At 44.8% G+C, this 14,129-nt stretch overlaps 1 protein-coding gene across 2 annotated transcripts in view; it reads right to left on the bottom strand.

Moving 5' to 3' along the window:
* Nucleotides 1-3,447: 3,447 nt before the first annotated feature.
* Nucleotides 3,448-14,129, bottom strand: part of LOC119187640 (G-protein coupled receptor dmsr-1) — a 951,250-nt gene continuing 940,568 nt past the window's right edge. For both annotated transcript variants that reach the window (XM_075878496.1, XM_037435726.2), the window contains one exon: nucleotides 3,448-5,151. In XM_075878496.1, coding sequence (XP_075734611.1) covers nucleotides 3,909-5,090 — 1,182 coding nt within the window. In that variant the 5' untranslated portion in view covers nucleotides 5,091-5,151 and the 3' untranslated portion in view covers nucleotides 3,448-3,908. The remainder of the gene's footprint in view (nucleotides 5,152-14,129) is intronic.

The following is a 14,129-nucleotide window of genomic DNA, read 5'->3' as shown; positions in this document are numbered from 1 at the left end:
AAATCACGGTGCGACCTCTTTAGCCGCCACTCAAGTACAGACTCTATAGCCGCAGAAAAGCGCACATATAGGCTCCATGATCCATACGCATCACCAGTTCAGTGTTTTATCCGAACAAATATGCCAGGAGATGAATTAATGCTTCTTGATAGTTGGAAGCCTACAACTCAACCATAACTATACACTGAACAAAGGCACTAGCTTAAAGTTTGTGTTTTGCAAAAGAAGCGATGTGCTATTTTCAGTCAGCAAAAACAAAAACAAAATGGCTTGTCGATATGTGTTACGCCGTTTTGTGTCATAATTTTCTTAGCAGCCAATGTTCCGCACGCAGAAGACAAATTGAAACACAGTAACATGAAAAATATTTTACTGATTTATTTTGCGTTTTGTGGTCGTGTGTTTAAAATCAGATTCCGGTTTTCAAAGAAAAATAGATCAAACTATTGTAGTTTCAGTTTCCGCAACGAGAAAACGGAACAAGCGCATTCCGCTTGCCGGTTTGGGGCTTCTTTGAGTAGGTTAACTTGGAACTTGAATTTCGGTTACTTACGCTTCTACTTGGATACCTTCCTGTTTTATTTGAACACGGCTTCATCGCAAAAAAAAAATTTCCACTTTGCTTCTGTTTGTGTTCGAAAGGCAACCTCATGGAATGTGTTAGGGTGTGTGAGCGCTTATGCAAGTTGCGAAGCGTGCAGTTTATTTCACAATTAAGCTGATTTCTAAAAGACGGTAAACGTGCGCACACATAATAAATAAGGGGCCAAGCATCCTAATGAACTTGAATAACTTCCAACCATAGTTGTCTATTCAGCTATCCAACTAATCTAATATTACACTTGTACAAACGGAGTCGTTTGCTGTCGTTCCGTGGAAATTTTGAACTATATTGGCAATGAATATATGCACAAGTGTTAATTCTTACATATGATACACATCTCTAGGGAAGAGAAGTTGGTGAACTAGAAATGTCGTTGGAGCCGATGTTTTTACAAGAGGGCTTGATTTTGTCAGGGTAGCGAGTGCCTTCATTAGCAGGGTGTTTGTGACCGCCTTGTGGGCCCTTCGCCAACCGCAAAGAGGGAAGGGGAGAGGAGAAAGACTTCGCACCAAAGATAAAAAAGAGGAGCGGTTATTTTGAAAGGAAATATCAGCGTGACAAAGGTCTTTGCTCTGTATGAGCATTCGAGTGGCACAGTAAGGGTGGAAAGTTATGGTTTGAAAGGGGGTTGCAGTGCAAAGAGTAAATACTAGTCCTGGTATACTTTCCAGGCGGGCACGGTGTATAAGTGCTTGCTTACCATGGAGTTTGTCGTTTCCCCTTGGCAAAATATCAATGGCACTATTTTGTGCCACCCTTGCGAGGTAGCGACTTTGCCACATGACAACCCGTGACGTAGACAAAAACCAGTGTTCAACCTTCGTAACTGCTCCCGATACTCGCACCCCCTACACACACCTTTATGTGCAACACTTGTTCTCTGTTTGTCAGGACCAGGATCTGGGGATATTTGTGCGTGGCGCCATCTCTCGGTGGCAACGGCTCACTGCCATAATAGAATCGTAAAAAGGCGCCTGAGAAGCCTGGGAAGTTCTTAAAAGCCACACGCTCAGTATTGTGGTACTGCAGTTTTATCAAAATGTTTGCAGTGATTCTTTGATGTAGAGAAGACAAAGTTTAATTTAATAACTGTTTTTTTTTCCGTCGGACATCATTTGTTTGCGCCCTTTTTCCCCTCAGTTACGACTACGTTTTCTTGCCGCCAACGACCAATGGCGCGACGTGTAGATGTCTACAAGCACTGATAGTTTGTTGTAGAAGGGGGCCATAAAAAGATTGGGCTAGGTTAGAGGGTGCAATATGTGCCACTGTGTTTTCTGTGCCACTAGGGCATGCGAGTGCACAGCTGTTCTTTAAGAGGCATTGAGCAGTGTCGGTCCACACTCTATAAAAATGAGATGACACCCCACCCCTGAAAGAGCTTGTACAACTGCCCCCCCCCTTCCCACCTCACCTGAAGAGTGGGAAAAAGTGTTTTGACGTGCGCAAAACAAGACACACAATCCAGGATGGTGGATTAGCCGTGGCCCCTGGGCCCCGAGATAGCATTCGTACACACTAACATTTCTCTTACTAACAGCACCGTTCTCTGTTTTTTACCCTTCCGAGAAAAACTTTTCACTTTTGTGGCTTCAGCTAAAAGGTTGGGAGAGTGTGAAAAAAATGCGTATGCAAAATGCTGCTAAGAGGAAAATTGCAAGACCTTGCTATGCAACTGTCGCTGAAAGTGTGGGTCCAGACACATACCCTGTACAATTTTTCTTTTCTTTCTTGTGTTGTCGTCCCCTGCATTTCTTATTTGGATTGTTACATTTAAAATGGGTGCATTATTCAAAGAGATGTGAGCATTTCAAGATTAACCAGCATACCAATAATAAAATGCGCCATTTCGTTGATTGTTTTTACATAGTGGCAGAGTCCGCGTGCTTAGAACCTTAACGCCCGTTGTAAATCATTGGCCCTGTGCGCCGTTACTGTCCCAACAAGAGTGCCTTTGCACCATTTTCCGTTGCAGAAATAACGAGCATGAAAGGAAGGATGTGTGAGTGCATGGCAACCACCAACCTACGTTTTTCTTTCAATGAATAATGGTTTTCAAACACTCTTCTAACTACAATATAATAAGCAAGCTAGCACAGCAAACTATCGACGTGTCTAACAGTCTGCGCCGAGCCAGAGACCTCGGCACAGTCATGGTTGTAGGTGCAGGAGCGTAGGAATGATATCTATGATCAGGATAACCGCACATGAGGCAATCAAAATAAATGTTCTCTTGAGAGGACTTCTGGGGTACCATCTCTGTCTCTTCTGTCCTCTTTTGGAGCATGCATAGCAAAAAACACAAAGCAAGGAAGCACACACAACTCACTGCACACAATAACGTCCTTGGCGAACTGTGCAGGACATCATTAACCACGCTGTTGAATCTGTTGTCATCTTGAAGTTTCAAATTATATTAGTAAGCCTCTTGCCTCATTTCATATACTTCGGTCATTGGGACTCTAAACAAACCTTGAAAAAAAGGGTACGCACCAGACTTCGATGAAGAAAGGGCAAAGCTTTCGTTTTCTGACTGAAGCGACCATCTTACAGCTTTTCTTATGATACTGCGGCACAACGCTATGCAACGCAAAATAACGTTTAAGCTTAGAGTAACATTTGCTCTTTTCATTGTACACGGAAACACTCTCTTTAGTGCTCCACATAATGAATTCACCTTCAATTCTCTCGATTATCATCATTTCTTCTGGCAGTTTCACCGTGGTGACAAGTCACCACTGCCTGATAGTATTGTATTGGATGAGCTGGATAACATTTATGCTATGGCTATTTGTATATTATATTACAGTCCATCGCGGAGTACACTCACAAAGCATACATGATTATACCTTGGGACGTCGTTCACTTGCACACTATCATTTGTATTTTGGCTTTCGGATGCATCATTAGTACACAGAACAAGAACCGGCTGAAGCGCAGCCAGCCGGATGCAATTTTACTTGTCAGTTCGGGCTCTGACTTCTCCCCTGGCAAAGTTCTTCACTCTTATGCCAATAGCTTAGACATGGTTCAACACAACCAAATCTCAGCTTAACATGCAGTTCCGGCTTTGTTTTCTCACTACATTGTGACATACACTCACGATAAAATGATGGATGTGGTGGGAGAGTGGGAAAAATTAGTCACAGGCGAACTTAAGACATAAGATAGGTGGTGAAATCGGGATATTATCCCTTACTAAGTGAGCAAAACGAGACACAGCAGTGATGAAACGGTCTTTGTGCTCGTGCATTCCTATGGGTCAAGCCACCACTGGCACGCCAGCATGCGCATGCAGCCTGCTCTAGACACAAGTGGTGGCGTAGGTACTGTTCGGCGGTTCCGACGTCAGAGGAAACCACTTGGCCATGATACGAGGCGTGAAGAGAGCAGCAAAGGCTTTGCGGAACTGCCTGCTCATGGAGCAATATAAAATGAAGTTGACAGCACTATTGACCAGCGCCAGGATATCCATAACCTCTCCGAAGTTCATGTAGACGTGCAGAAAGAAGTCATCGCCGAGAATGCCACTGAGAAGGGCAGCTATACCGGACGGGAATTCGGTCACCAGAAAAAGCAGGAGTACAGCGAGAAGCATACGTGTGGTGCGGTCCCGGGCCTCTTCACTGCCACCTCCATGGCCGCTGTGGCCACTAGCCCCTCGCCGAAGGCGTCGCTTGCGAGCCTTAGCTTCATAGAGCACTCGCAGCAGCCCAAGGCTGAGGCCTGTTAGTGCCACACAAGGGACCAGCTTCATGAGGACCGAGTAGGTCCAAAAATTTAGATTTTGCAAGAAAGCGCCATTGGCGCGTGTTATGTTACTAAAGTCGACCTTGTACGATGGTTCCTGTGGCGTTCCTGCCTGGTGCACTGTAAACGAAAGGTACACTGGCAAGCAGCAAAGAGCGCACGACACATATACGCTGACGACAGCCCAGCGAGCGCGCTGCATGCTGCACCACTCCTTGCTTGAGGCCGGGAAGCTGACGGCGAGAAAACGCCACACGGCCAACGTCACAGTCAACCACGTGGACACTGTGTGGAAGACAACGCTCACGTGCGCGTGAACAAGGATGAAGACTGCCGTACCGAAGCTCTGCGTGCGTGTGGGTGGCATCACGTGTGTCGTGATGGTGTATGGCAAGTATGTGGCGATCACCAGCATGTCGGCCACGGCGAGTCCCGTCAAAATGCCGTTCGTTGGTGACACCATGTTGCGTTGCGTGAGGACGATGATGTTAAGCACGTTGGCGAGGATGCCGAACACGCACACAGTCATGCTCAGGTAGCCGTGAAGGTGGCTCGTATACCATGCATGGAAGCGACCAAGTTCAGCGCCGTGGTATGGAAGCTCCTCTTCCTCAAACACGTCGAAGCCAGCGAAGGGCCTACTCAGGTTAGCCTCCACCAGGGAGATGTTTTCCTTGTCCAGATACAGGCCATCCGCTATCTGCAGCATGCTGCTCACGTTCAGAACCTCGGCCATGAGTGCTTTATTTCCTCCTTTTTTCAACTTAGTAATCCACACTTGTGATCACAGGAGCAACCTGCAAATAAAGAAAGATACATGAAGATAGGTTTTTAAAATTTAGTTAACCACACACGCAAGCTTGACACTTTCTTACCATTCAAAAAATTTGATATCTACAAATCCTGCTGGGTTTTTCTAGAAGCACTTATAGATTACCGCTAAGCACCATGAACATCGCTTAAATGTCGCTGTAATGAATCTTTTAGTAAGCTGACCTCTCTTCATCAAGACTGTTGCAGTATGCGCATGATGCAGTAGTGGTGGTTTAGGGCAAAGAGGGGCCCTCATTTCTGTAACCAATTAGTTAACACAGCTGATTGTTGATGAAGGCAGAGGAAACAGTAGTCAAAAACGTTCGACGAAGGAGAGGCCATCTTCTCGAGAATCGAGCACCCAAAATTTCGAAAGCCGAAAGCCAGGCCGGGGTAGAATAACCAGTGAGTGTCCGGCACCTTTGAGGATCGAAACGAGTGTTTTCAGCATTGGAGATGATCGCTCTAGTCTCTTGACTACCGTTTTAGTAGGCAAAAATGCCTTACTTGGGAGCGTTCTTATCTGTGGTTTGTTCACAGTTCTGCAGCCTCAAAAGTTGAAAAGGGGGAGAAAAATTAGGTGCACAAAAGAGGAAAAGAAAAAAAGGAGAGAAGAAGGCTGTTCAGATACTTCGGTGCTTTTGAGAGTGAGAGTAAGGAAAGAACAAAGAAAGTATTAAGAAAGAAAGTAGAGCTCTACTGGCGTGATATATGTGTTTCGTTCACGTTGACAAGGTAAAGGGAGGATGATAGGTGCGGTTTTATTCGCTTAGTCAAGAATGTGTTACATTTTCATAGATGTATTTTGCAAAAAATACAAAGGAATAGGCCTAACATTAAACTCAAACGTAGCTGATTGTTCAATGCGCACTGATATATGAGAGCTTCTTTTGAAATGTGTAATACTTTATGGCAGCTATACCACCTTTTGAGGTGGATGCACCACAGGCGAAACTATATATACCACGTGGATACAGCCGCTTGGCGCTAGCTTCACGCTAAACATTCCTGATCGAACCTTTCACTCTTACCTACTTCGTACCCAACCCAGTACCCAGACTCATTTGCTTTTTGTTTAGGACACCGTTACCCTTCTTGGTGGGAATGCCACAAACGACTGGACCAATGAGGGAAGCCGTTGGTGGCTACTTTGCCCCAAATTGGTTACTTAACGACCCCGTCTGGTGACGAAAATTTCAGGTTGGTGACATAGCTACTTTCGCTACTTTTGAACTTCTGTTTTTACGCATAAACTAGCCATTTTTGAATATTTGCATATAAATAAACTGTTTTTTAACATTTCTCTCATGTTAGCCAATGCGCGCGGCTTCTTTCCCGACATAGTAAAAGCATTGGCAGCGTCAAGTGCACCCAAAGGAGTATGTCGCTTGCCTGTGTCATAAGGAGTTGCGATGTGTCGTGACTGTTCGCAAACGCGTCGTTCGCACACTCCTCACGCAGCCTGTTATGCATTCACTTGCTACACGCAAGTTTATAATTTTCATGCTCTGCGTATGTTCGTACTCGTACTTGACACAAAAAAGTCCACAACAAAACGAAGCTGGGCTGTCATCTCCAACCAGAGCTTGCTAGCTCAAGCTGGAATGGTATTCTGTAAACTCTTTTAATTGAATTCCGTATTTAGATTCAAAGAATGACTGATGCAATGTTCGATGTCCCACTTATTTCTTGGATTGAATGATTGATATCACTCCTCATATGCCAAAACTATCTATGTTTTACATAAACTATATGCAAGGTAAATGAGCTTATTATAATTTATTTACATACTTTCAATTTCTCTTTGGCTTGAAGACCAAACGCGAAGGAAAAAAAATGTACATAATCCTATTTTTATTTAATAGACTTGCTTATTCGAAATGACAATATTTACTGTACATGAATCAAAATGGCTCGCATAACATTGCTTCTGTTGTATTCAGCTACAAATTTGGCAATAAAAATAAATAGCGTGGCTAGTTTGGCTACTTATAGCTTGAGTTTTGGCTCCTTTTCAAATCGGTCCAACGACAGAGCTGGGTCAACCACGAACACTATACCTATCCCTCACTCTGTGAGAAGATGCTCTTTGCAGTACACGACTGCAAGATCAGATAAGTCTGACTGACAGGACCAGCCAGACTACTGTAGTGAAGGGGACCTGGATTGAACGCTCCATCCTTTGGAACTACATGAACGAAGTGAAGTTTTCTGCCCCTACTGCTACCTCTCTTAGCCCACATCACACATGCATTACGTCAAACCGTCCGCCTTGATGATAGATAGGTTTTAATGGCGCCAGGGCCATGTTTGGTCAAAGTACGCCATGCAAAAGATGGAAGAGTGGCGATGATTTGTGATGTAACGATTGAGTGATGTGTGGAGTTTAACATCCCAAAACCACCAAATGATTATGAGAAACGCCGTAGTGAAGTGCTTCGGAAATTTTCACCGCCTGGGGTTCTTCAACGTGCGCCCAAATTTGAGCCCACAGGCCTACACCATTTCCGCTTTCTTCGAAAATGCAGCCGCCGCAGCCGGGTTCAATCCCTCGACCTGCGGGTCAGCATCCGAGTACCTTAGCCACTAGACCACTGCGGCGGGGCGCGATTTAACGATGACATGTAAAGTATATCAACTACGATGATGCAACAGGGCTGTATAAAGGCCTAAAATTGTTCACCTTAGGGTGGACTGAACAGGTAACATATTACAATCCTGTGTATGAGGTGAAATATTTCTCTAAAAGATCAATGCCGATACTCATAGTAATATGAATAAGGAAAAATTTCGGGCTCACATGGTATTTAGCACATTTGCCTAATCAGTGCCCTTGAGCACAAGGGCCTCGAGGCAGGGTGCTGTCTATGCAGCCACAGCAGCAGCGACCTCTGGACGGAGGCCGTGCTATGGGTCACCTCAGATTATAATGTTAAAACCATGTAATTCTTCTAAAAATGCCAACAATGATTTTTGTTTAAACAGTGCATCCCTACCGATGAACATAGAAGGGTGCAATGGAAGTTGCTGTCGGTAGGGCAGTAAAAATGTTTTTTTTTCTTATACCATCGAACTCGCGTCACTGGAAAAGGATGTGGAGAAGTGTAAGTGGTTCGCCACATTTGTCACAGCTGGATTGTTCACCACCAGACAGAAGATATGAATGTGTGCTGTGTGCGTGTCCTATTTGTAGCCTGGTAAGTGTTACTTGTGTGTCGCATGATCTAGATACCGGTGGACAATTTTCAAGTTTGGGTTTAATAACATGTTTATTTTCAGTCTGCCTGTCCCATAGGCACTGCCAATATGCCCTGAGGCTTTCTTTCGGGAAGTCATTCATGTCAAGTACAGGGACAGTCAAATATGCGTTGGTGGCAGCGTTGTCGCACGCGGATACAGCTATAGCTGGTCCGTGGCCACGTTTCCACCAATCTCGCGGTGCCCTGGCACACAGCACACTACAACATACAGTTTCAGTGCATAGATCGTGCATAAAAGCTAGTAACGTGATACAAGCATGGGATTTTTATGTTTTTTCATTGTTTTCAAAGCTGTTACAACACAGAGAGTCTGTGTATATAACCGCGCGTTCTATGTTTAATTATTTGATATGTTTGGCAGCCACAGACAGCGCATGAGCTTCTGCGGGGAAAATGCTTGTTTGTGGATGCAGAATACCGGAAGCTGAAAAGAATTGGCCGACAGCTGCATAGGGCACAGAAGTGAGAGACTTGGAGGCATCAGTGAAAAATTCAGGGCAAGCATATTTGTGTTTTAATTCCATGAAGTATGTGTGTACTTGTGCAATAGGTGCATGTTTCGTCACTTCCACGAGGGATACATCACATTCTATGACCTGCCATTGCCGTGGTGGTAGGTGTGCAGCAGGAGCCATGAGGCACAGTTCAAAAAGCAGCACGCCAGTTATCTTGGCCATGCCCCTCACGCGATGTGAGTAAGGCTGCCTCAACGAGGGGTGAGGCAGCCTTTCCAAAAAGTGCAGGACTAGACAAATCATTAAATATGTAGTACATAGGGTGTTCCTTATCGCCATTCACATTCAGCTAGTAGATAAAAGACATGTAGGACCATTGCAGGCTGAGTGATTACTCATTCGTCTCAGCGTAAAGGCTCTCTACAAGGCTCCTTCCATAGGCACCTGTAGAGAGGCAGATGCCCAGATTATGAACAGGATCCAGAATCTTCATTGCGCTTAGTGAGGCTGAATGATTTACTATTGCTACATAGTCAAGACGTGAACGCACCAGGCTTGTGTACAGATTCATGAGGCACTTTATGTCGCTGCCCCAGGATGTGTGTGACAATACCATCAGAATATTCATTGTTTCCATATATGTATTTTTAAATTGTTTGATGTGTCTTACAAATGTTAGTTTCGAGTCCAAGATTATACCCAGGAACTTATTTTCTGTGCTTACGGGCAGACGTTCGCCTTTCATGACAATCTGAGGATCAGGGCGTAAGCCTCTTTTCCGTACGAACAGAACAAATGTGCCTTTTTGTCGGTTGACTTTGAACTCTCTTTCATCAGCCCATTTGGACACTTTATTTAGAGCAAGCTGGGCCTGTCGCTTCCAGATGCCGAGAAAACACGATTGAAAAGCTATCTGGATATCAACATATGTGAAGCAAAATATGTTACGAGAGTTCATTTTTATAATAAAGAGCGTGCAGCTCAGTACCCCACCCTTTGGTACTCTGGTTTTCTGTACAAATGTTCGTGTTAAGACATTGCCTACTAGAATCCGGAATATGCGATGAGACAGGTAACTTTCGATGATATTGAAGATATAACCACGTATACTCATATGCGAGAGGTCTGTCAATATCTCAAACTTCCACGCCGTATCATAGGCCTTTTTCATGTCGAGGAATACACATAAAAAAAACTAGTTATGAACAAAAGCTTCACGTATGCGTGCCTCAATTCATATGAGATGATCGGTGGTAAACTGGACTTCTCTAAACCCGCACTGGTATTCGTCTGGCAGTTTGTTTGATTCTAGAAAGTGTAGTAGGCGGCAATTAATCATTTTTTCGAAATATTTACTGGTGCAACTGGTTAATGCTATAGGCTGACCTGACCTGACCCTGCTTCAAAATTGGAATTATCACAGCTTCTTTCGAAGAAGAGGGGATCACACCAGAAAACAAGATAAGATTCTAAAGAGAAAGGAAAGTTTTTTGTGTGTTTCGGAGGGTAGTTGCTTCAGCATCTCATACATTATAGAGTCAGGACCTGGACAACAAGTACTGCGACAGTTCCGTGCTATTTGCAATTCTGCTAAGCAGAATGGCTCGTTATAAGCCTCAATTTTTTATTTCTAGGTTTCGTTGTTCTAACTGTGACTTGTATATTTGGAATGCGTCAGAGTAGTGTGAAGAGCTCGATATCCCTATTGGAAAAATTGCCATGGTGGATACTGGAAAACATGGTGGGCGTAGTGGAAATAATAGTGGGCATGGTGGAAATATTAGTGGGCATGGTGGAAATTATGATGGCTATGGTGGGACGTAGTGAAAAATACGGTGGTTATGCCGGGACATACTGGGTTGTATGGTGTACAGATGATGGGTAAAGTGGAAACGATGGTGGAAAGCAGAGGCTAGATAGTGGGCAATAATGGAACACTCTGCCCACCATTGCGATAATGCTGGGAAGCCCTAAGCATATGGTGGGTGGTGCTTATCATGGTGGGCTACATGGTGTACCAAGCTGAGAAACTCTTCCCACCATTGCGATAATGCTGGGAAGCACTAAGCAGATGATGGGTGCTGCTTGTTATGGTGGGCCACATGGTGTACCAAGCTGAGAAGCTCTGACCACCATCGCGATAATGCTGGGAAGCAGTAAGCAGATGATGGGTGGGCTTATAATGGCGGGCAATTCATATAGTGTACCAAGCTGGGATCTGTACACTACATGTTCTACCACCATGATTTCCACCAAAGGTTAGGCCTACTGACCGAGCCCGTACAATTGTGTTATCCGTGCTTCCGGGTTTCAGAATACACGATTACGACGATTAAGTATGACAGTACAGTGCAGCCATATGGCATCATGCAGTTAACCTAAATGAAGCATTTTTCATTGTGTAAGGTGTCTGCTCAAGAAGCAACAAACATCGATGCGACGCGATTAAAGCACTCCCAGAGAACGTAATTAAGTGTCCTCTCACCGACAGCCGCCGGTCGCACTCGCCGGCACTTCTCTAGCTTTTGTACGAGAACTCAGACGTGGCAATTCATGTGCTTGGTGAACCATTATGATAGCGCAATGTTTCCGGCACACTGCATTCGTTTTGGCCAAGCCGTTATGTAGTCGTTGCTTTAGCGAAATAGCTACAGCATTGCGCTGGAGCGACCACCCTCTACATTATGCGAAAAGCATCCCAATACTCAATCAAATAAATTAGGTGGGCGTATCTATGAAATGAGCCTAGAAGCGTCATAAAGCGTGAGCAGATGTCACCCTTTAGAACGAGCGCGAAACGGATATTAAACTTGGCAGACCCCGCCGGTAAACTGTTGCTGCTCCCCAGTCCACTTGTTTTTTTTTTTTTCATTGAAGTTGTGAACTGTAAAAAAAAAAATAGCACTAGTGCCATTAACATAGTGGCAATCGTTACAGGCCGCAGTTGCTCGTGTTTAATAAATGTGCAATATTTAGTAGCAGGTGTAGATCTCATCTATGTTGTGTACACGACAAACATAACTTAAGTTGAACCTTAAGTTTGTATCCCAACTAAGTATTTAACACGCAATGACCGTCATGTTGGTGTGGCGCAGTGGTTAGCGTCTTCGAATGGGAATGCGCAGGTTGCACGTTCGATCCTCCGTAACGCCATTTTTTTTACAGGACGGGTGTTTTTTATACCGTTTTTATAGAATTCTTTTTTATTTTTTGTGGCAGCTCGTCATGGTGATTCTGACGTCATTTCGCGCTCAAGTGTTGCCGGCACTGCAGCACCCACCATACCCACCATGCGCCATGGTGGGTGTTTCCCACCATTCACCCACTACATCAATCCACTATAATGGTGGGTGGTGGTTTCCACCATGCCCACCATTCGTTTTTTTCCGATAGGGATATGTTCAAAATGTGCACCAAAAAAGCTAGCTTTGTCCGCCAAGCTTTCTACGAGGCTATTTACTAATGGGAGCAAGTATGTTTGTTGCTTTTAATTTTCTGGACATTGTTCCACACTTTTCTTTCATCTACGTACGAGTTGATGCTCGTAATGAACTTTGTCGAACTCTCTCGTCTGGCTTGTCTGCGTGTTCTCTTTGCCTGCGATTTGACCTTTTTAAAGTTTTCGAGGTTTTCCACTGTTGCAAAATCACGAAGCTACGCCCACGCTTTGTTCTGATTCCTCCGAGCTTTCCTGCAGGCATCGTTCCACCATATATCTCGCCGTTTCAAACTCATACCTCTCGTTTGAATAATGCCCTTGGATGCGGCATCAAGAATGAAAGCTGTGAAATACGCGACAGCATCATCAATGGTCACAGCAGACATCTCAGTCCATGTCATGTGGGTAAGAGTTTGGTACTGTTCCCAATCAGCTGAGTCAAGCTTCCACCTCGGAACCCGCGGAGATAGTTGGCCTTTGTTCAGCGCGCTCAGAATAATTGGGCAGTAGTCACTCCCACAAAGGCTTTTAAGAACATTTCATTTAAAATAGGCTAAAAGGGAAGGTGTTGAAACGCTAAGATCCACCGAGGAGTATGAATTGTTTGCGAGGCTAAAGTATGTAGGCTCCTTTGTATTTGAGAGACATAAGCTAGACTAATAAAGAAGATGTTCAATCAGACGTCCTCGAGCATCACATCGAGGATCGCCCCACAGGACATTGTGTGCATTAAAGTCACCTAAATTCAAAACGGGTTCCCGGAGTTCATGTAATAATGATTCCAAGTCGTGCCTGTTAAGTTGATGGTGTGGTGGTATATACAGAGAGCGTAAGGTGATGACTGTTAAAAAGTACAGCTCGAATGGCCACTGCCTCAATGGCTGTCCGGAGCTTCATCTGCTTGCATGCCCCACTTCTATCAGCTATAATGGTTATTCCGCCAGATGATACGACAGCATCTTCACGGTCCTTTCGGAAAGTATTGTATTTGCGAAGAAAGTCGATATATTCAGGAGTTAGGTGTGTTTCTTGCACACACAGCACTTTTGGGTTGAACTTACTGAGAAGTTCTTGAACATCCTCTAGATTTCTGAGTAGCCCTCTAAAATTTCACTGAATGATTTTATTCACTATGAATTAGAAAAAAAGTGCTGTGCGTAAACAAGGTTCAAATTAGCTCATTTTACAGAGCCTTTGTGAGGCCCTGTAATTGGTGTTTTGACTTTTATGGAGTGATCGACAAGAGGTCGCCGCTCCTTCGGCGCTACTGGCGCCGTTTGACTAGATGTGGTGTCCATAGCCTCTTGCAAGGCACTGGACACCCGCTCCGAAGAGCGACCTGTGTGCCGCTTAGACTTCGCCTCAGTCGACGAAGTCTTTGCCCTCACCGGACAGGAGTTTGTTGGGACCTTATTAGTCTCTTTATTGCTCTAGCTGCTGCCAGGGCTTATAGAGGCCACTGGTGTGGACTGGTTGGCTGTGGGCGGGGCAGCGCTGGCTGCTCCCACCAGAGGGGCAGGTGGCTTTGACTTTGGCAGGCTAGGCGTGGTCTAGGTAGCCGCCAAGGGCCATTGCGGTGCCACCCCTCGTTGCACCGCTTCAGCGAAATAGGTTCTTAGTGCGAAAAAAAGGTGAGAGTCGCTGTCGTGCTTCACGGAGCGTTATATGTTCGTTAAATTTTATGATGAACATTTCTTTTTCTCTTTTCCAGGCTAGGCACGCTCTGGAGTATGCGGGATGGCTGCCTTTGCAGTTTGCACAGTGAACCTCATTGTATTCGCTCTCATCAGTACCATGACCAGTTGTGC

Source organism: Rhipicephalus microplus, chromosome X (genome assembly GCF_043290135.1).
Source record: "Rhipicephalus microplus isolate Deutch F79 chromosome X, USDA_Rmic, whole genome shotgun sequence".
Lineage (NCBI taxonomy): Eukaryota > Metazoa > Arthropoda > Arachnida > Ixodida > Ixodidae > Rhipicephalus > Rhipicephalus microplus.
Note: the sequence above shows the minus strand (reverse complement) of the source record. Positions and strands in the feature narration are given on the sequence as shown.